We start from the raw sequence: 20,651 nt of genomic DNA on the forward strand, positions 1-20,651 counted from the left end.
AGTAGGGTTCACACCCTCAGACTGTGCTGTCTCTGTAGGGTTCACACCCTCAGACTGTGCTGTCTCAGTAGGGTTCACACCCTCAGACTGTGCTGTCTCTGTAGGGTTCACACCCTCAGACTGTGCTGGTCAGTAGGGTTCACACCCCCAGACTGTGCTGTCTCTGTAGGGTTCCTACCATTTCTTAAAGGTTGCAATTGCTCCACACACACACACACACACACACACACACACACACACACACACACACACACACACACACACACACACACACACACACACACACACACACACATTCAACTGACTTTTTCTCATGAGCTTCTCAGAGTCCACTCACAGCTACCAACGTGCTGACCACATCTCCTCATTAATGATTCAAACAGCGAGAGGGGACCTTTCTGGGCATATGGGAGTGGCTAGGTCCCCTGTGCCGAAATGCAATTGGTCCTTCAGCTCTGATTTATTCGAGAGGCCATCTGGACAGTGGGGGGACCCTCAGCCTGAATGTGGGAATGACCCGCTCTGTTAGGCACAGGTCTGGCTCTCTCTTACTCCTCAGGCATCTCTTTATTTTTAAAAGGATAAAAAGGGGAAATCATGAATTGGCTGGGTTGGTGTTCAGGCCTCACAAAAGGACTCTGATCTCACCAGGCAGCACCATGGGAGTCGTGTCATGGTGGGGGCCGTTTCCTTGAAGTCAGTCACTGGAACGTGAACAATTGAAGACAATTACCATTAATCAGAAAACTACCAAAAGAGAATTAGTACGAGAGATTAACTAAAACAAACCAAAACAAAACAAAAAATACAATCTCTCTCTCTCTCACACTCTCTCTCTCTCTCTCTCTCTCTCTCACTCTCTCACTCTCTCACTCACACACACACACACACACACACACACAAAATACACTGCGGTGCAATGGACACAATTAAATAAATAATCGCAGGGAAGTAGATACTTAAAAAGAACACCAGAACACCAGAAGACTTATTACAGACAGAAAAGCATCCCTGAACAGAGAAACAGTGAGAGAAAAAGACGGGGGGAGTGATAGAGAGGGAAAGAAAGGAGAGACCGAACGATAGAGTGAGAGGGAGGGTGGGGGTCTCTGCAGGATATCAGTCCTCTAGAAGAACAAACCGTCTTTCACCACTGCTAATGAGCCACAGGTCACCAGGACGCAGGTGCTCAGGAGGGAAACACAAGGGCACCTCAGACCGAGCTGCTCCTGTGTTCATTCATCATATTCTGTGTGATCAATCATTTTCTTAAAATCAACATAGCTACTTCAGTGGAGCCCTAATCAAACTAGACACAATGTTAAATGCAAATATTTAAATGAACACATATACAATATGTAGCATTTTTCTACGCTGTGTATTCTCCTGGGAAGTGTTAATGCTAATTTTTTAATTATTAATTTTATCTGTTTATGTTCATGGTAAAAAAAATGCCCTTGTTGACTGTTGCATCCAACATCCAGCAGGGGGAGTATTGGGTGACGCTTCACATGAGAGACTCTCCACGCAGACCTCAATTGACCCCATCACATGGCATCAGTAACAAACATCTCAAACACACACTGTGAGTCATTCTGCCTTCATTTAAATGTCGCTGCGAGATTTTTTCAGTGCAGCATTTGTTTCTGTGCAGTGTTAACAATGTGTCTGTCACGGACACAGAAAAAGCGTTCTTCAGGTTAAAAACGTATTTTTGCAGTAATTTAATTTCAAGGCAGGTCTCATTAGCATGACCACAATTTCTTAGTCACTCAATGTAGAAACTCAATGTTGTTGGTTTGATCTGTGTCTCACTTAAAAACCCCAAATAAACAATATCTTAAGTTACATTGGTTCAGATATACCAATTCTGACAGCAGTCTAATTTCATGCCAATTAAAGCAAGTTTTTACTGAAGTGGGAAAAGTCCATAGATGGGTCAAAGGTCAGGCCTAATTGACATGCTTCACCTTCTCCTTTTCTATGCGAGGTTAAGTAGAAGTCGTCTTCTCACTAGCCCTGCACTGTACAAAAGATCAGGGATTTGCTTTGCACATTGGGGAGATAACCCCCCCCCCCCCCCCCCCCCCCCCAAATCTGGAGGGCCAAGCCTAAAGTATCTGAGCTGGTGTTGAAGGTACAGACCCAATCCTGTTCCCACTGGCTTGGTCAAATGGGGAAAACATTTCTAAGCAGCACAGAACACACTTCAGTTTGTGCTTCACAACTGAAATTGAAAGAATTCTGAGAATTACTGGCCATGTAAGAGCAGTTCAATATTTCTTCAAGTGCATGTCTGGGGTTTAAGCATGCACAAATTTTCTCTCAAAAACAGAGAAGGCACCAAACGGCATCCATCAAGGGGATATCTCCAGAGCCCAGAATGGCAGAACCCAGCAGGCCTCCTGAATCAGCGGGTTCTTCAGCCCTGCCAGATCCAGGATGCACCACAGAGAGGCGTCGACTCGCTGAAGCGAAGGTGGGAAAAAAAAAATTTAAATTAAAATCTGATGCAACTCACCTTTCTGCCGACTGACAGAGGAGATAACATCTCAGCTCGGCCCAGTTCGGTCGGGAGGGCTGCGTCTCGGCAAACACGGCGGTTACGTAAACAAGAACGGCACTCGACCTGCCAACCTCCACCCAGCCGTGAAAGTCACGCAGCCGGAGTGCCTCGCCCGAGCCGGGCCGCTTGGACCGCCCCTCGCAACACAACAGCCCCGCTGCTGGGGAGTCACTCCGGATGACGCCGGGAAAGTCTCACTCCGTCTCACTCTGGCCTGTTGTGGTGGATTAAGGTTAAACGACAGGAACGGGCTCCTGACACTCCAGAGGGAGGCTGAATGTAGCAAAAAGTCGCACGTTTCCTCTGGGGTTATCAGCCGAGCTGCTAGACTGGTACACTTGTGCCTCTGTGCGCAGTGTAAGTTCTCCAGTTCATCCTCTCATTCCCCATCAAGTTTCATCTTCCTCCCAACATAAACCAAATTATTCCCACATGGCAAATTGTAGCCTTATTTACATTGCAAAATACACAAAAGGACATCAATATTTATTCAATTAAGATCTTCTTAAAGTCCTTTTCAAATAACTCAGCAATCTAATTACACGGCTTCTCATCGGGTTACAGAGAGAGTGTGTGGGCGTGCTGGTGTTTAGCCCTGTCGAGGGATGTCATAGATTTTTGAGAATTTTCTATAGAAAACTCATGTGGAAGCCCCCCCCCCCCCCCCCCAGGTCTGTGGGGAATCGCAGACACGATATGACAGTGACTGTGCTTTTACACCTTCTGCTAACAGCAAGGGACTCAAAGGCTCTGAGCCCCGTTGCTCAGAGCAAATGTTGCAATAGGTGTGGGTCACTGTGCGCTAGGAAGCATGCTGGGTAATGTGCAATACCAACGCCCAGACGGTGTCAGGTGAGACTGCAGGGGGCACCACTCATGCCACAGGTTGCTTTGTACATTCTGTTCAGCTACAGAAAGCCAACTTCAGAGTAAACACCGTTCGATTTTTTAAAAAGTGGATCTTCTACATTAATGTAATGAGAAAAAATACGTGGAAGGAATCAATACACTGGACATACTGACTATGTCAGAAGTGTATAGACTGTTGTAGACCATCAGCTGATGAATGTAGTCACAATCTCTTATAAATACACACTACGTTTGGGAATATTTGGGACACCCAGCTCAACAGCAGATTTCAGGATCTTGACCCAGAACCCCAGAACCTTGAACACAGTAGCAGTTCTGTCCAAATGGCCAGCTGGGCACCTTACACCAAACACCTTACTCCAAACACCTTACTCCAAACACCTTACACCAAACACCTTACTCCAAACACCTTACACCAAACACCTTACTCCAAACACCTTACTCCAAACACCTTACTCCAAACACTCTGCTCCACCCGTCCTGCTCCACCCGCACACTCCCTGCTCCCTGGAGCCTCCACCAGGAATCTGCTGCGTCAACACGGGTTGCTACACCTCAGATGACCCTGCATCTCTCCCGTGAGACCGAGGGAGGCGGCCGGGCTAATCTACTGGAGTGAGGAACAGCTTGCTTAATAATTAACACAGCAACAGATACGTTGCCCGTGTTTAACCACTGTTTATTCGGTGGCCTAGTTCAATGAAGTCCAGCCACACTGCCAGGGGGTAAAACACCCCCTCCACCCACTCCACCCTTCGCCCGACCCCCGTCCCAGCTCCTGCTGAATTCTGAACACATTTGCCTTAATTCACCGCGATCAGAGAGATGAGACAAAGAGGAACTCCTGGGAGCTGCGGTCAAAAGCGGAGAGTCTGTACACAAAGACGTCCTACGGAGGATTCACCCCTCAGGCTACAATCACACAGTGGCCGCTAATTTGTATGTAGATCTGAGGGGAAAAGGATGCCCTAAATCTTTCTTCTTCGTGGTGGGTGATGCAAGACGCCAGCACTGTCTGACGGAGCTGGGTGAACAGGGAGTCGGGCCGCCGCGTCGTGCTGGCCTGCTTTCGCGAGCTCCGCCAGTGGCACGGTCCCTCAGACGACGGTGGCGGAGGATAGGGTTATTTTTGGGACGGCCTTAAGTAGGTCAGCTCCGAGTCTGTGGCAGTACTGTGGCAGAGTGTAAACATCGGCACATGATATTGTTTTCTCTGCCTGTCCTGGCACCAAAAGCAGGCTCGGCCTCCCTCGATCAACACGTCCTACAGGCCGAGCTCCTGAATACACAGCAGGGCGTTCACCTCTGACCTTTCACCCTGAACCGATATCCCAAGATCATCTGATAAATGACTCCTGGACATGACGGTTAGAGCCAAACGTATAAATCACACCCGGAACCTCTCTCAGTACGACACACCGACCAGACTTCACGGCCCGCCACACCGTTAAACCAAAAGAGGCAGAACTAAGAGTCCAATATCAAAAATCACACCCATCGAACAGAATGTGTTCATGGCTGCGAACCAAAGTTAAAGAAGCTTTCAGAGGAAAAATGAGACAAAAAAAACAAAAAAAAAAAAACAAAACACTTCAGCAAGTCGATCCCCGCTGTGCCCCTGACTGGATGTGCTGCCAAACTGAAATGAAGAGCTGGATGTTTACAAGTTTGCAAGAGGAGGTAGAAACTTCTGGGCATGGTTAACACCAACCCTAAGTCCACACGCATTAACTATTGATGTAGTGTGTGCCACACAGAGTTACAGTTACATGCCAGAGTTTTAGAAAGACTTATCGTCTTTCTCCCGTGAACACAGGCCACTGATATTGCGTCCTGATCTCACTGTACAGACACGGAAAGGAGTGAAAAAAAAAAGCCTGACTGCGAACAGCAAACTGAAAACTGTGCCTTTACAAATTAAATCCTCTCTAAAAAGCTAATAAGGCGGCTGCCACAAAGATGATTAGCTCCTCAGACCCACGCTCATAAAAAAAGGATGGCAGATTGCCTTAATTAGGACTCACCCTTTATATAGCCTGCACATGCGGATCATTAGCCCCATTGAACACTTTTATACCCAGAGACCATATTAATTAGTGCAGTCTGGAGTACCTGCGACACCTCTGACTGTCTGCAGTCTCTCATGTGGGAGAACCCCAGAGAGAGCTAGCATGTGATGGTTCATGTATAGTATACGCATATAGCACAGAGATAACTAGAGGTCAGTCCTTTGAAGTTCAAAGGTTTCTCTCACTGTGATCTGCGTATGTGTGTATGTGTTGGGTAAAAGTGTGTTCTGATGTGTTCCTCAGCCAAGGGACCAAAGTTGATAGCATGTTTACACTGAAGAGACGGGATCCCATGTACGAGCTATCACCCACAATCTGTTGATGTGAAGAACCAATCAGAAACCTCTGAAACCAGTTAAAAAAAAAACAGAAGTAAATATTACTGTTTGGCTATCAGATTTCAGCTTCAAAGCTTATAATCTCAGGTTAACCTTCACATTTTCACGTCTTCTCTAAATGCTGCCGTCCACAGGGAAGGAGCTCGTTCTGCTGAAACTGGAGAGACTTGGCCTTCTTATTCCTCTTCTGAATTATACAGCGTCATCACGGCAGGCCTTTGAGAGGGCCACAAATGCTGTGGGATAAAACAGCCAGCGATCTGGGGCAGAGTTGGGGGGTCTGTTGGGGGCGGAGTCGTGGGGGAGAGGGGCAGTTAGGGGCGGAGTTACAGGGTCTGTCTGAAGGCCTGCTAATCAGAGAGTGGGCTACAGTGGAACAGTCCTGACCGATAAATTGTATTTTCATGATCATCGTGATATAAACATGAAATAAACACGTCGCAACAGATGCGATGAATAAGAAAAAGTCATGTGCATGCCATGTGTACATAAAACATTTTTATTCCTATTTGGCATTACTTCGCTTGTTTTTGGTTTTGTTATGTTTGTTTTATTATTAAACTCTTTCTGTAAATTCTAAGCCTATGACGTTTGCATTTAGAAGAAAATATTTTAATAGAGACAGAAGAAATTAAACTTAATTTTTTATAGTTAAATCTTATTTATTTATAAAAATGTAATCTTATACTTATATCTTATGCAAATTAATCTTCTTTTAATTGGTTGGGTATTCATGTGCAGTTTGTCCAATAAAAGTGCTTTTTAAATAATTCATTTCCTTATTCAGTTTATTCAGTGAGCATGTTAACAGTGTATTTGTTAAGGCTGAATCATAGGAACCAAGTCATAGGAAGTGTATTGTACTGTAAGATAATATACACATATACACACATTTTTTTTGTTGATGGCAAGTCCTATCATCATTGTAGTGTTGAACATTATTGGATATCACACGTTTTCTTCCTGTTACTCAGGCCTACAACAGAAGACCAAGGAGGTGGTGTGTGGAGACGGCGGTGTGGGGAGACGGCGGCGTGAGGAGACGCCTACCTGTGTGCGTGTGCCGATGGGCTTCCAGGGCGTCCTCCTTGGAGAACTGCGCTCCACACTGGTCACACACCAGCGCTTTGGGACCAGCTGCAGCACAGAGCACAGAGAGGTTCTCATCACCCTTCTCATGTACTTCAGCGGAGCTCTTCAGTTCGCCTGGGCACTGACTGCCCAGCCAACGTTTACATGTGGGCAGAACCATGACCCGCCGGCCTCATGGGACTAAAGACTGAGGCTGACAGTCTTGAAGATTTAAACAGTTTACAAATAAGAATATCCGGACAACGTAGACCTGCTGGGCTGAATGTTTGCTCAAAATGATATCTGCTCAAATCTTGCACGCAGTATTATGTTCTACTACTGTACTGGACAACAGTGTCACTCAGAGATAATGATTTTTTTTACAGATTAGGGCTTTTGTGTGTGTGTGTGTGTGTGTGTGTGTGTGTGTGTGTGTGTGTGTGTGTGTGTGTGTGTGTGTGTGTGTGTGTTGACAAATTTAAGGGCAGGTAGCTGGCTTTAGCTCAGTGTCAAATAACCAGAAATAGAATAAAAAATAAGCAAATAAAACTCAGCTGTCACCTCTAATCTCCCAGAAATAAGATTCATGCACACATTGTCCAGAAGGCCCAAGGTGAAATGTGTGCTGCCAATTGTGATTCCAACACTGAGAAAGATATTTGTACATCTCTGAAATTCACAAAGGAACCACGAAGCCTCACATGGTGCTACTGCATTTGAGCCTCGATTTGTGTGGAATATTTATGAGGTCACCAATGTATGTATAAAGTGGGAAGAGATGTGTTTGTATACAGAAGACCTGACATTTTTTAGAGAAGATTTATGTTTTAAAGCCAATCCACTTGGTTCCCTGAGCTGCCGTTACAAAGACAGTCTACTTCTGTAAATTTCTCAGCCCCCAAAACAAATCTGTCTCACTTCACACTCTCCTGCATGCGTTTACTGGGTGTCAAGCGAATGAAACATGATTATTTACCAAAATGTCAGTGGTGTCCTTTAAAGGTTTAGCTTCACTTCTCACAGAGGGAATTGTTTTTGATATGAAAAATCCCCCCCCTCCCCAAACGAGAGCAGGGATACCGAGTCTCTTGACAGATCCAGAGAAATGTTCTTCTATCAAACAACAGCTGCCAGCCCCCTCTCGCCTCGCCTTGATAAAAGACCATAAACTAGCGGAAAACAAACAAACAACTATATGTCCTCCAGGGTGTGAAAGCATGGTGGCATGGCTCTCTGCACCGCCTTCTGACAGGTTCGAGCTTCTCATACTTAAAAGGTTTCGAACGACATTTCAGGTGCGGTGCATGATAAAGCAACAGAATAATTAACGATCTCGCACCTCTGCTCGGCACCGAGCTGGGCAGAACAGAAGTGCGTTGTTGTTTTTTACGCAGACATCTTAAATAAGCAGCCGTCCCTTTAAATAAGCAACCCATCCCTTTAAATAAGCCACCATCCCTTGGATATCCCTCGGTGTGTCGTCGGTGCGCATTGCCACATATCCGGCTGGATACACAGAGCACTGCAACACGTTTCATCCAAGGATGCTCCAGAGAACGAGGGAGGACTTTTCAGATGTATACAGGGTGAAACAGTCCCAGCACATTTAATAATGATGCGCATCACTCCCTCAAAAGCTGCGTCTGAAGCGGCGTCTGAAGCGGTGTCTGAAGCGGCTCCTATTATTAGCGTCCCGGCCACCTGTAGCACTGACCTCGTCTGCCACCCCAACTCTGAAGTAGGCCACAAAATGGCCTTCATTTCTGTAACCACACTGAATTAACCATGGCACGTTCTTTTAAAAAATGCTCTTAATTAGGCTTTGGGGTTCTGGCTGAAAACCCCATAAGCGCTAAAAGGCTGTTCGCCGCTTAAAATGATGTGATGTTTCTCGCTGTTGCCTGGTGCTTTGGAGACAGCGTTACAGATGCGTGTCACCTGGCACGGAGGTGCAGCTTTATAAAGAAACACTCTGCGTTTCAGAACTCCTTAATGCCAGGTAGAGATATTGTCTATGGCTCTTTACCATAGAGAGGTCTGGCCACATGATGTCTACTTGATATTAATGCTGTTACTTGTGTCCATATTGAGAGAGTGTACCCGTCGGAATTTAAATCTCTCCTCACGTCCCTTTGACAGGAAGCACACGCGTTTCACGTGTGACCGTCAACATGCTCTACCATCGCCCCTCCGCTCCGAACACAGGCCACTCCTCCAGCTTTAAAAAGTCAATAAAATCTAAATCTATAATGACCCAAGGCTCGTCAAGTATCTGTTTTCACTCAGCTGCCTCCAAATAGCTTTATTATGAGTCATTAAAACGCCCACGAGCTGAAGGAAGGCAGCCAGCTAGCGCCTAAATTTAGCCTGTTCCCAACTCTCTTTCCTCTCCTTCCTGCACTGCTGGCCCAAGGCTGTAGCTTCACATGTGCTTTTAGACTCACGACAAACCACAACCAAAGAGGCCCCTGTGCTGGTGGAGGCGTCCAGAGTGCATTACAATAGCGTCCACTCTGACGTTCACTGGCCTCTTAGACGTGGCACTGTGGCTAACGCGGCAGGGTGTCGAGCGGCCGTGAACAGAGCACTGTCAAATGCCGGATCTGGCCTGACCTCGGGCCGAACACAACAACACACGTCAGCAACACGGGGACCCGCCCACTCCGACATTGTGTGTGAGGTAGTGCCGTGTTTGCTCCCAGGCAGACTCCGCCCCCTCTCCCCCCCCAGCCCAGAGTGTGCAGGATCCCAACAAGCCACAACAAGGAAATTAGTCTGCGCTAGTCCACACATAGAGATCACACCTCGACACCACACCTCGACACCACACATAGAGACCACGCCTCAACACCACACCTCAACACCACACATAGAGACCACGCCTCAGAGATCACGCCTCAGAGACCACGCCTCAGAGACCACGCCTCGACACCACACCTCGGAGACCACGCCTCAGAGAGCACACGCTGGACTGTGCTGCCTGTAAAAACAAACAAACAAAAAAAAATAACTGAAACATTTGCCCCAAACACCTAAACAGCCTCCCAGATGCACTAATCTCCCATCCAAACACTTTGTCCACCATCCAGAAACAAGAGAGCAACACATGCTGAATACTAAAACTGCATAAGAAGGGATCTTCTGCAACTTGGCAACCACTGGCACTCAAGGCCACAAGGCCATGGCAGGCAACAATAGTTCACAATAGTCCACTTCTTTCACTTAAAGACATAGTTAGTCAAGAACTGCAAACAGAGGATTCAATTTACTTTTCTTGAATTGGCAACTGCAGTGGAATTGGGATTATAATACTGAAAATGACTGGGAACTGATTTGAGAAAATAGACATTAAAACTATCCACCAGAAACAATAACAATAACTAGACTTTGCATAGCTATATTTTATATACTTGATGTATTTTATATAACTGTAACATTATTTTTTTATTTGTCTAACTATTAAATTCTCTCAGGACAAACTCCGTTTCTAGTGGGTCAGTATTAGTATCAGTGTTATTAGTTATCAGTGTTAGTGAAGGTACAGGTGTTTGGGTAAGTATTCACAGACCCAGGTGTAGCAGTCTGGGCCCGGACACTTAAGAGGCTGCACCTGGAGACAGGTGTGAGGACACACACTGACACACCCTGTGTCTTTCCCATTTAACAGTCTGAACATGTGCATGCACCCATACACACAAACACACACACGCACGCACGCACGCACGCACACACACACACACACACACACTCACACACACACACACACACTCTCACACACACTCTCTCACACACACACACACGTTACCCCCCCCCACACACACAACCCCCCAACACTCACACACACACACTCACACACACACACACACACTCTCACACACACTCTCTCACACACACACACACTCTCTCACACACACACACACTCACACACACACACACACACTCTCTCACACACACACACACGTTACCCCCCCCACACACACAACCCCCCAACACTCACACACACACACTCACACACACACACACACACTCTCACACACACTCTCTCACACACACACACACTCTCTCACACACACACACACTCACACACACACACACACACTCTCACACACACTCTCTCACACACACACACACGTTACCCCCCCCCACACACACAACCCCCCAACACACACACACACACACACACACACACACACACTCACACACACACACACACACACTCACACACACACACACACACTCTCACACACACTCTCTCACACACACACACACGTTACCCCCCCCACACACACAACCCCCCAACACACACACACACACACACACACACACACACACATTACCCTCCCACACACCACACATTCTGATCTGTCATATTTTGTTGCAACAGCCAAGACACTCTGCTAATCCCTGCGTAGTGAAGTGATACTGTCAATAGGCCTGCTGTCCTTCTTTCTGTCTTCACCACCCCCCGATTTTGTTTATGTTTATTCATCCCTCCCACACACACAGACACACACACACACACACACACGCACACACATTCTGCCCTGGTGCTTATGCTGTTTTTGAGAGCAGTGGCTTAGAGAGTGCTCAGATTAATTTTGGGATTTGGGTACAGTATGTTCCTGGACACACATCTGCGAGCGATCATAAATGTGCCGGAATGCTGGCGGAACGCTCAGACCTGCAGGCAGATGATGATGTCATCTGACCGAGCGGAGAACTGGCCCTCCGCCAGCAATCTCAAAGGAACAGGGCTCTTTCAGCCAGACGGAGAGAGAGAGGGGCAGACAGAAAGGAGGAAGAAATACAGAGAGAAAGACAGAGAGAGTGGGGAATGGGAATAGAAAGAAAGAGAGAGGGAGCACAGAGGAGCGAGAGAAGAAGAGAGCATTGTGAGTCTAGGCATTCTGTGCTTAAGTGCTTTACATATTTATGATTCTCCTCCCTTGAGCATAAAAAGGTGCTACAGAGGAAGGATTATACGTGGAAATAAATCTAATTAAGAAATAATTCTACGTTGCTTTTAGGCCATATGACACTGATTCACGTGATTAGCTGTTGAAGGTGGAGGTGTTTCTCTCTGTCAGCGTAAAACAAAAACACATGAACACTTTCAATATTTTTTAAAAAGATAAACATCTGTATATAAATCTGTAAATGTCATGTCAACAATAAGTGTAACTGATCCAGATCCCTAGAACAGAAGGACAAAAGAAAGAGAGAAAGAAAGAAAGAACGAAAGAAAAAAAGAACGAAGATTAGAGGTGGTGCTGATCTGTACTGAAGATGCATCGTAGCTTCACTTCAGACCTGAGTTAATCAAAATCTAGTGAGGTGTGCTACCCTAGTGCCTCAAGAGAATAGACTACAGATTCACCACACACACACACACACACACACACACACACACACACACACACACACACACACACTGTCCACTGTCTCTCTCACACACACTCACTTTCTCTCTCTCTCTCACACACACTCCTTGTCTCTTTTTTCTCTCTCTTACACACCTCTCTCTCTCTCTCTCTCTCTCTCTCACACACACACACACACACACACACACGCACGCACACACACACACACACACACACACACACACACACACACACACACACATCCTGTGAGTTTGAATGGTTCTGCTCCACTGGCAGTTAGACAGTTCCTTGAGGAACACCATCTACAACAACAAACAGCAACAAACTCCTACTGATCTTACACACGTGCGACGCAACTATGACAAAACTCAGTGGTAACATGGCGACCAGCCTATCCCACAACAGAAGCACCCGTCGCATCGAGGGCTGCCATAGACAGGAAGCCAGACGTGCTTTCTTAATACTACTTCCTGATCTTATTTATAGAAAAATGTGTCTCCATGGAACAATTCAATGGTACAATTCACACTGACAAAGAACTTCAAACAAAAGTATAAGATTTTATGAAACATCTTTTAATTACGAATGCAGCACTACAAGCCTGGGCGGTGCCCTCCCTGACGGGTGTTCCTGTACTTAATCACAGGGGAACAGGGACTGGCAAACAGTCACTGTACATACTGTACCTAATACATGGCCAGGTGCCCAGACAGAGGGCCTGCCAGCTCCCCGGTGTAACAAACAGGGGAAGGTTGAGTAACAGAGGGTGCAGGAACAACAGCAAGGCAAAGATCTCCCGGTGACTCACTAACACCTGACAGCAACATGACTGAAGTGTGGTGTTCTGGTTTGTGTAAATACCATATGCAGTAAAAGTTCACCCGCATGCTGTTCTTTAAGAGGGTGCAAATAGATCCAGACTGTGCTTATCTGGAGCAGGGGGAAGTGTCGATTGTAATTTACAGTTGATTCAGTATTATGAGTCTGGGTTCAGTATTCAGTATTATGAGTCTGGGTGTGCTATAATTCACAAAGTCAGCTGGTCTCAGACTAGTAGTGAGGGGGACGTGTGTGAGGGGGACGTGTGTGAGGGGGACGTACCCGAGTGGGACAGCATGTGCATCCTCAGGCGTAAACTGTCCAGGAAGTGCCTTCCACAGAAGTCGCAGCCAAACGTCTTCATGTCACTGTGAAGCTTCCTGAGGAGACGATAAACACGGGAGAGTCAGATACTGTTACCTTGGGTGTGTGAACACTGCAGCAGTAGTGCATAACACCCAACACGTCACCACACACCTCACACATCTGATTCAGAACACCCCACCCGTCACCACACACCTCACACATCTGATTCAGAACACCCCACCCGTCACCACACACCTCACACATCTGATTCAGAACACCCCACCCGTCACCACACACCTCACACATCTGATTCAGAACACCCCACCCGTCACCACACACCTCACACATCTGATTCAGAACACCCCACCCTTCACCACACACCTCACACATCTGATTCAGAACACCCCACCCGTCACCACACACCTCACACATCTGATTCAGAACACCCCACCCGTCACCACACACCTCACACATCTGATTCAGAACACCCAACACGTCACCACACACCTCACACATCTGATTCAGAACACCCCACCCGTCACCACACACCTCACACATCTGATTCAGAACACCCCACCCGTCACCACACACCTCACACATCTGATTCAGAACACCCCACCCGTCACAACACACCTCACACATCTGATTCAGAACACCCCACCCGTCACCACACACCTCACACATCTGATTCAGAACACCCCACCCGTCACCACACACCTCACACATCTGATTCAGAACACCCCACCCGTCACCACACACCTCACACATCTGATTCAGAACACCCCACCCCGTCACCACACACCTCACACATCTGATTCAGAACACCCCACCCCGTCACCACACACCTCACACATCTGATTCAGAACACCCCACCCGTCACCACACACCTCACACATCTGATTCAGAACACCCCACCCGTCACCACACACCTCACACATCTGATTCAGAACACCCCACCCGTCACCACACACCTCACACATCTGATTCAGAACACCCCACCCGTCACCACACACCTCACACATCTGATTCAGAACACCCCACCCGTCACCACACACCTCACACATCTGATTCAGAACACCCCACCCGTCACCACACACCTCACACATCTGATTCAGAACACCCCACCCGTCACCACACACCTCACACATCTGATTCAGAACACCCCACCCGTCACCACACACCTCACACATCTGATTCAGAACACCCCACCCGTCACCACACACCTCACACATCTGATTCAGAACACCCCACACGTCACCACACACCTCACACATCTGATTCAGAACACCCCACCCGTCACCACACACCTCACACATCTGATTCAGAACACCCCACCTGTCACCACACACACCTCACACATCTGATTCAGAACACCCCACCCGTCACCACACACCTCACACATCTGATTCAGAACACCCCACCCGTCACCACACACCTCACACATCTGATTCAGAACACCCCACCCGTCACCACACACCTCACACATCTGATTCAGAACACCCCACCCGTCACCACACACCTCATACATTCAGTGTAATGACAAATTCACAGTAGTCACTGACTAATATGTCTTGTGATTAACGAGGAAATAAGACAGGAAATGAAGACGTTAAGGACTTAAGGAACCTTAACGCTCATAAAACAAGCATAGACGTTTATGATTGCTTATATAAATAGTAACAGGCATATCAGTGCCTGTAGTTGTTTATGTTCATGGACATTAAGAACCAAGCATTATAAGTGCACTGACTTTTGATGTTTTAAGTAGGTACCTACATGTTTGGCTACATATATCAGCATTGAGGTGCTTCTGACAAAGAATTAACAGGTAACATAAAAGTGAAACTCTACTGCGGTTAATGAGTTCACCCCAAACTCCACATTTACAAATGACTTTTACAAATGGCTTTTTCATGAAACGTTTTCAGCCCGAAACTAGGGCCGTTTAAACCACAGGAAACAGAGCGTCAAAGCTCACAGTCATCAGTACAGAAAAATGAGGCTCAAATTTCCCAGTAATTTAGCACGCTTACAGTACATTTGGATAATTGGCTTCTCGTTGCAAATACAAAGCAAAATGCACCGATGTCCCAAATTTTCACATGAAGAATATTTAAATAATATTTTGAAACAAAATAATTCAAACAAATATCCGTGATCTCCTTCCTCCTCGTATGGGAGCTGAACAAGCCCTACATGATATGGCCTGATTGTAGAAAATTCTTTCCTCTTCACACATTTTATTCAGTTCAGAAACGGCAGACGAACTGATTTGATTAAGAGAAGCACAGACATGTTGGCGCTGAAATTGAACAAACAGCGCATACACAAGAGTCTCTCCTCGACCTAATACAGTATTTATCACCCACACAGACCGGCCCTGGGGTCTGAAACAGTCACTAAGATACAAACATTTAAACACGCGACAGGACTTACAGTGAGGCAGCACTCACGTGCAGTGTGTGTGTGTGTGTGCCATCTACACGCGTGCAGTGTGTGTGTACAATATAGACGCGTGCAGTGTGTACCATACACACGCGTGCAGTGTGTGTGTACCATATACACGCGTGCAGTGAGTGTGTACCATATACACGTGTGCAGTGAGTGTGTACCATATACACGCGTGCAGTGTGTGTGTGTACCATATACACGTGTGCAGTGTGTGTGTGTACCATATACACGTGTGCAGTGTGTGTGTACCATATACACGCGTGCAGTGCATCACCATAGACGCTGCTAAGATAATTAATCGTCCGAATTCAAATCCAGCACATTCACACACACACACACACACACACACACACACACACACACACACACACACACACACACACACACCCTTCCAATCTGGTGATTTAATCGAAATATTTGCTTTAACTCGAACGCGCTTAATGCGGTTGAAATGTCCTGGCAGTATAGTCTGTTTATCGGAGTCATGCTGTACATATCAATGACCTGACACCCGCGCGCCCACGCCCCGCGCGCCCCCGCCCCTGCGCGAGCGCTTTCATATGAATTCCAGCCACACATCCAGACACACTGCAGGCGCGTGCGGCGCATGTACGAGCATCGCTCTGCGCCCGGCACGGCCGTAACCTTTTATTCCTGCTACAGAGCCCTTAATTATTAGTGCCCTACAATCAGTGGCCCAGACCGCCGGCAGACATGCGCAGCACATGTGAACGTGACAATCTTTTCCAGCTTTTGACTCACGCACCGGGCCTGTTCATCCACAAGGAACTCTGACGATGACAAAGAGATGCAAAGCAATTAAGAAGAACCCTTTTTTAAATTTTACATAATCGTGCTAAATCTCCTAACGAAACATGACATTCGTGTTTGGAGCAGTACTGACATAATATGAGTCAAAGCCATTGGATACTCGATCGATCTGTATGCTATAAAAAGAAAAATGACCAGCGTTTGGCCAGCTGGCATGCACGTGCAGTGCGTGTATGTAGGGAGGTATTTCACAGCGCACGACATCTGCTGTGTCATCTTTCACACGAGCCACGGAGCACGCATCTGAAGCGGTGTGCCGAACCCTGGCACCAATAAACAACCTCCACTTGCAGAATTGACATGGTTAGCTTCCACACCTCCACCCCAAAGCACGCACGCACACACACACACACACACACACACACACACACACAAAACCAAACAAAAACGGCAACGCTGCTAGAAAACGGAGAAATACCTGGTCAACTAAACCCATGCCGAATGTCGCTGTTTGATGCCTTCCCTACAATAACGGCCATATTAATGGGAAAGTTACGCTCAGAAAGACATTAAACATCCTGACAGCTAAGTAAATGATTTGAGAGTGTCTGAAAGTCCAGCTGTCTGAGGGAGAGATTCACGATCACCACTAAGAGGAATACATTTAGATTAAAAATTCCAGGGAGTGAACGTTAGAGGGAGAATACGAATCTTAGAAATACACTGGGTGCCTGCACAGTGATTCATTCAATCACACAGTGGAAAAGCAATTCTGGCTCTATTGAGAAAAACAAATGTGAAAAGATAATGGTCCATTAGTCTCTACAGGCCAGTGCTGCACGTTCCCATTAAAATGCAGACATTAAAACGTCGACTTTCTCTAAGGAGACAAATCGTGGTGCTCTGTGTTGGAGACAAGGCCAAGTACTTGTGTTTCTGGAGAGGACCACTGGAAGTGGCTTTGATTAATGGCAGGCCAGTCTTGATCTGCGCTAGCACGTTCCCCCCTGAGAGAGCAATTCAGGAAGTGATGTGTGCTGAGGGACTCTGGAACCCTGCTGAATGACCAATGAGAGAGCTGGAAGAGAACTGCATCCCACAATGGGAGAAGGGCTGAAGACATGAGCGAAGCCTCCACTGATCTCAATGATGGAACGTAAAGAGAGCAAATATCACACGATACCAGAAACAACACATGACACAAGAGAAATGTTGCCCCCTCACATGTCTGGGGCAAATGGATTTGCCACAAAAATCTAATAAGTTTGGTAAGTTTGCCTTTTCTTGTCTAGCAGAACATACAATTACAAAGAATAGAAAAAGGAACTTCAATTTAACGCATCTAACTGTAACATAAAAGACATACAATTGTCCTGTCGAGTTGTTAAGCTGTTATGTCAGTGTTTCTGAAAAAGGTGAAAGTAATCAATGGTTTTTACGCAGCACAGAATTCATCACACAACATAAAACAGTAAAGAACAGTAAGGAACTGGGGTTTTATAGTAGCTGAATGAGTTTATAAACACCGAAATCGTGGTCTTATCTGAACTCATCAACACCCACTTTAGCCAGTCTCTCCAGACACTGGTGGCTTCTCCCCACCCCTGATCACCAGCACGAGAACCCTGCCCAGGTTTATCTCAGCGCTTGATGCTTGTTGACCCGGAGACACTGTGAGAGTGAGACCGGGTTTGATAACAACACACCAAGCACTCTCACACTGGAATTGACCTGCCCAAGGAACAGTGCACAAATCTCAAATGTGCCGGATTCTTTTACACAAGGTTTTCTCCCTGACACTATGGGACATTAAATTAGTGTATTACTGAGAGTCTGAACACATTCTCTCTTTTTTTTCTTTTGGACATTTCATTATGCATCTAACCTCCTGTTCCAATCCCCTAACGCATCTGACGAACCGCCACTCCAGGGAGCTGTAGTGTGGGACTGAATTACACCCACACAACCACACCACAACACGCTAGTATCAGGGCAGCCACTAACACAAATGTATAGTGTGGAAATAAAATCATATGAAGCGTGATCTTTCTTGGCTCCGATATGAGGAAGGACGGAGAATGAGTTGGCTAACATTTAGAAGTATATGGTTCGTGATTTACACAGTGACATAGGCTAGGCAACCAATTACCTTTTGATGCAAATGACGTGGCCTTGTGGTTGGTAGGTACTAGGAACTTTTCATAGATGTATGCAAAAATAGAAAGGTTGGAGCATTGCACAGGACACACAAACAGGTGAACAGGTGTTCTTCGAAAGCAGGTTATTATACTGTTCTCACAGTACCCACGGGGGGGACATGAGAAAGAGGGAGGTGGGGAGAGGTTTTTTTTTAAGTGAAAGATTACAAAATGTCAACAGGTCTCCACAAATGCATTATGGTCTAGTACAGGGTTTTTCAAACTATGGGTCGCGACCCTAAAATGGGTCGCGAGGCAAAAAAAAAGGGTCGCTAAAAAATAAATGTTAATATATTTAATAAATTATATTTATAGCGCGCGACTGCGCGAACGGCGGAGGCGTTAATACTTGGCGATCGATCGCGATATAATAGTTAAACTCCGTCAACAACTTACGTTCGCCGCCCCCCCCAGTCAACAACTTACTTTCGCCACCCCCCCCCCGGGCAACAACATGCGTTCGCCACCCCCGTCAACATCTTACGCTCGCGACCGAGTATACTGTATATATATTTCTTAGTAGGCTGGGTCGCGGGAAAAATCATGGACAAAATATGGGTCGTTAGAAAAAAAGTTTGAAAAACACTGGTCTAGTATGTCCTTCCCTAGTAAACCGAGCCAGACCTAAGTCACCTATGCACATACAACACATACATGTCTGGATATCTGACACAGAAAACAGAACACGTACACAATTAAGTTAGAATAAACAGACATTTATTTGATTGAACAGCCTGTGTTTTATGACCATATTTTTACTGAATAAATGCTTTATAAACAAACAAACAAACAAAAAAACCCTGAAGAAATTGTAATGGAGATGTATTCCTCTTTTAACTACTGAGTCGTCTTGTGTGTCATTTGGGGATTTCTGAGCTGAATGGCCTGCTTCAGATAATGTGACAACATTTCAGTGGGATGGAGATTTGCACTCTCTCGTATGTTTAAATTCAACCACTTCAGTTTGAGCCACTGCATGGTTGATTTTACTCCTGTTTTTGGTCAGATGCTCTGACATGTCGCTGTAGAATGTTCTCATCCTGTTTGGACTGTCCAGCCTCCTCACTGGCTGTGAACCATCTAGATGGTCCAGCCCGTCCAGACCCAGAGAGCCCAGCCATTCACTCTCCTCCCATCACGTTTCTCAACTGGGGTGTGGCTAAGCTGACCTGGGGTGCAATAATGCTGGGACTGAGACACTGACCAGGTGCTACTGATCATCACAAACACCTACAGCTACTCGCCAAACCTAATAGGGCTATTTATTGTATAAGTGCACTCATTAAGGCCCCTCATCTGATAGGTGCATTTTGTAAGTGCATTATTACACCATAGAGCACATTAAAGTTGCCATGCACAGTTTTATCAGTGGTCATCTTCCATTTCTTGACTACAAGATCACTGCTGACTAGATATTATTTAGATGGCAGACTATACAGACCACAGTGTGCTGGTGCACGCGTGTTAGCATGTCAGAGATGCTGGGGTTTTTAGAGGGCCAGTGTCACTGCTGTGTTGAGAGCCAGTTGTAGTCCTGTGGTCAGAAAATCAGTATGGCTCCAAGGATAAAGGGTGACTGACACAAAATGTGCACAACCATTGAAAAGCTAGAGGCTGGTTCAGCGCACTTAAAAACACACCTAGTGCACAAGCACTGCTAATAGACTGACTTAAACAACATACCTAGTGCACAAGCACTGCTAATAGACTGACTTAAAAACACACCTAGTTCACAAGCACTGCTAATAGACTGACTTAAAAACACACCTAGTTCACAAGCACTGCTAATAGACTGACTTAAACAACACACC

The 20,651-nt window shown here is 46.3% G+C and overlaps 1 protein-coding gene and 1 long non-coding RNA gene across 5 annotated transcripts in view; both read right to left on the reverse strand.

The window, feature by feature from the left end:
* zbtb16b (zinc finger and BTB domain containing 16b) overlaps positions 1-20,651 on the reverse strand; it is a 45,612-nt gene that overhangs the window by 13,740 nt on the left and 11,221 nt on the right. For 3 of the 4 annotated variants that reach the window (XM_076976032.1, XM_076976033.1, XM_076976034.1), the window contains exons 3-4: positions 13,397-13,494; positions 6,894-6,980 (exon numbers count right to left, since the gene is read on the reverse strand). In XM_076976032.1, the coding sequence (XP_076832147.1) occupies positions 6,894-6,980; positions 13,397-13,494 (185 nt within the window). The remainder of the gene's footprint in view (positions 1-6,893; positions 6,981-13,396; positions 13,495-20,651) is intronic. The other variant, XM_076976035.1, reaches the window with a different exon arrangement.
* The window catches only part of LOC143477455 (uncharacterized), a 3,073-nt gene continuing 1,962 nt past the window's right edge, over positions 19,541-20,651 (reverse strand). Inside the window, exons 1-2 of the long non-coding RNA XR_013121556.1 lie at positions 20,524-20,651; positions 19,541-20,480 (exon numbers count right to left, since the gene is read on the reverse strand). The exon at positions 20,524-20,651 is cut by the window's right edge and continues 1,962 nt beyond it. This is a non-coding gene — a long non-coding RNA (uncharacterized LOC143477455). The remainder of the gene's footprint in view (positions 20,481-20,523) is intronic.

Source organism: Brachyhypopomus gauderio, chromosome 16 (assembly GCF_052324685.1).
Source record: "Brachyhypopomus gauderio isolate BG-103 chromosome 16, BGAUD_0.2, whole genome shotgun sequence".
Classification (NCBI taxonomy): domain Eukaryota; kingdom Metazoa; phylum Chordata; class Actinopteri; order Gymnotiformes; family Hypopomidae; genus Brachyhypopomus; species Brachyhypopomus gauderio.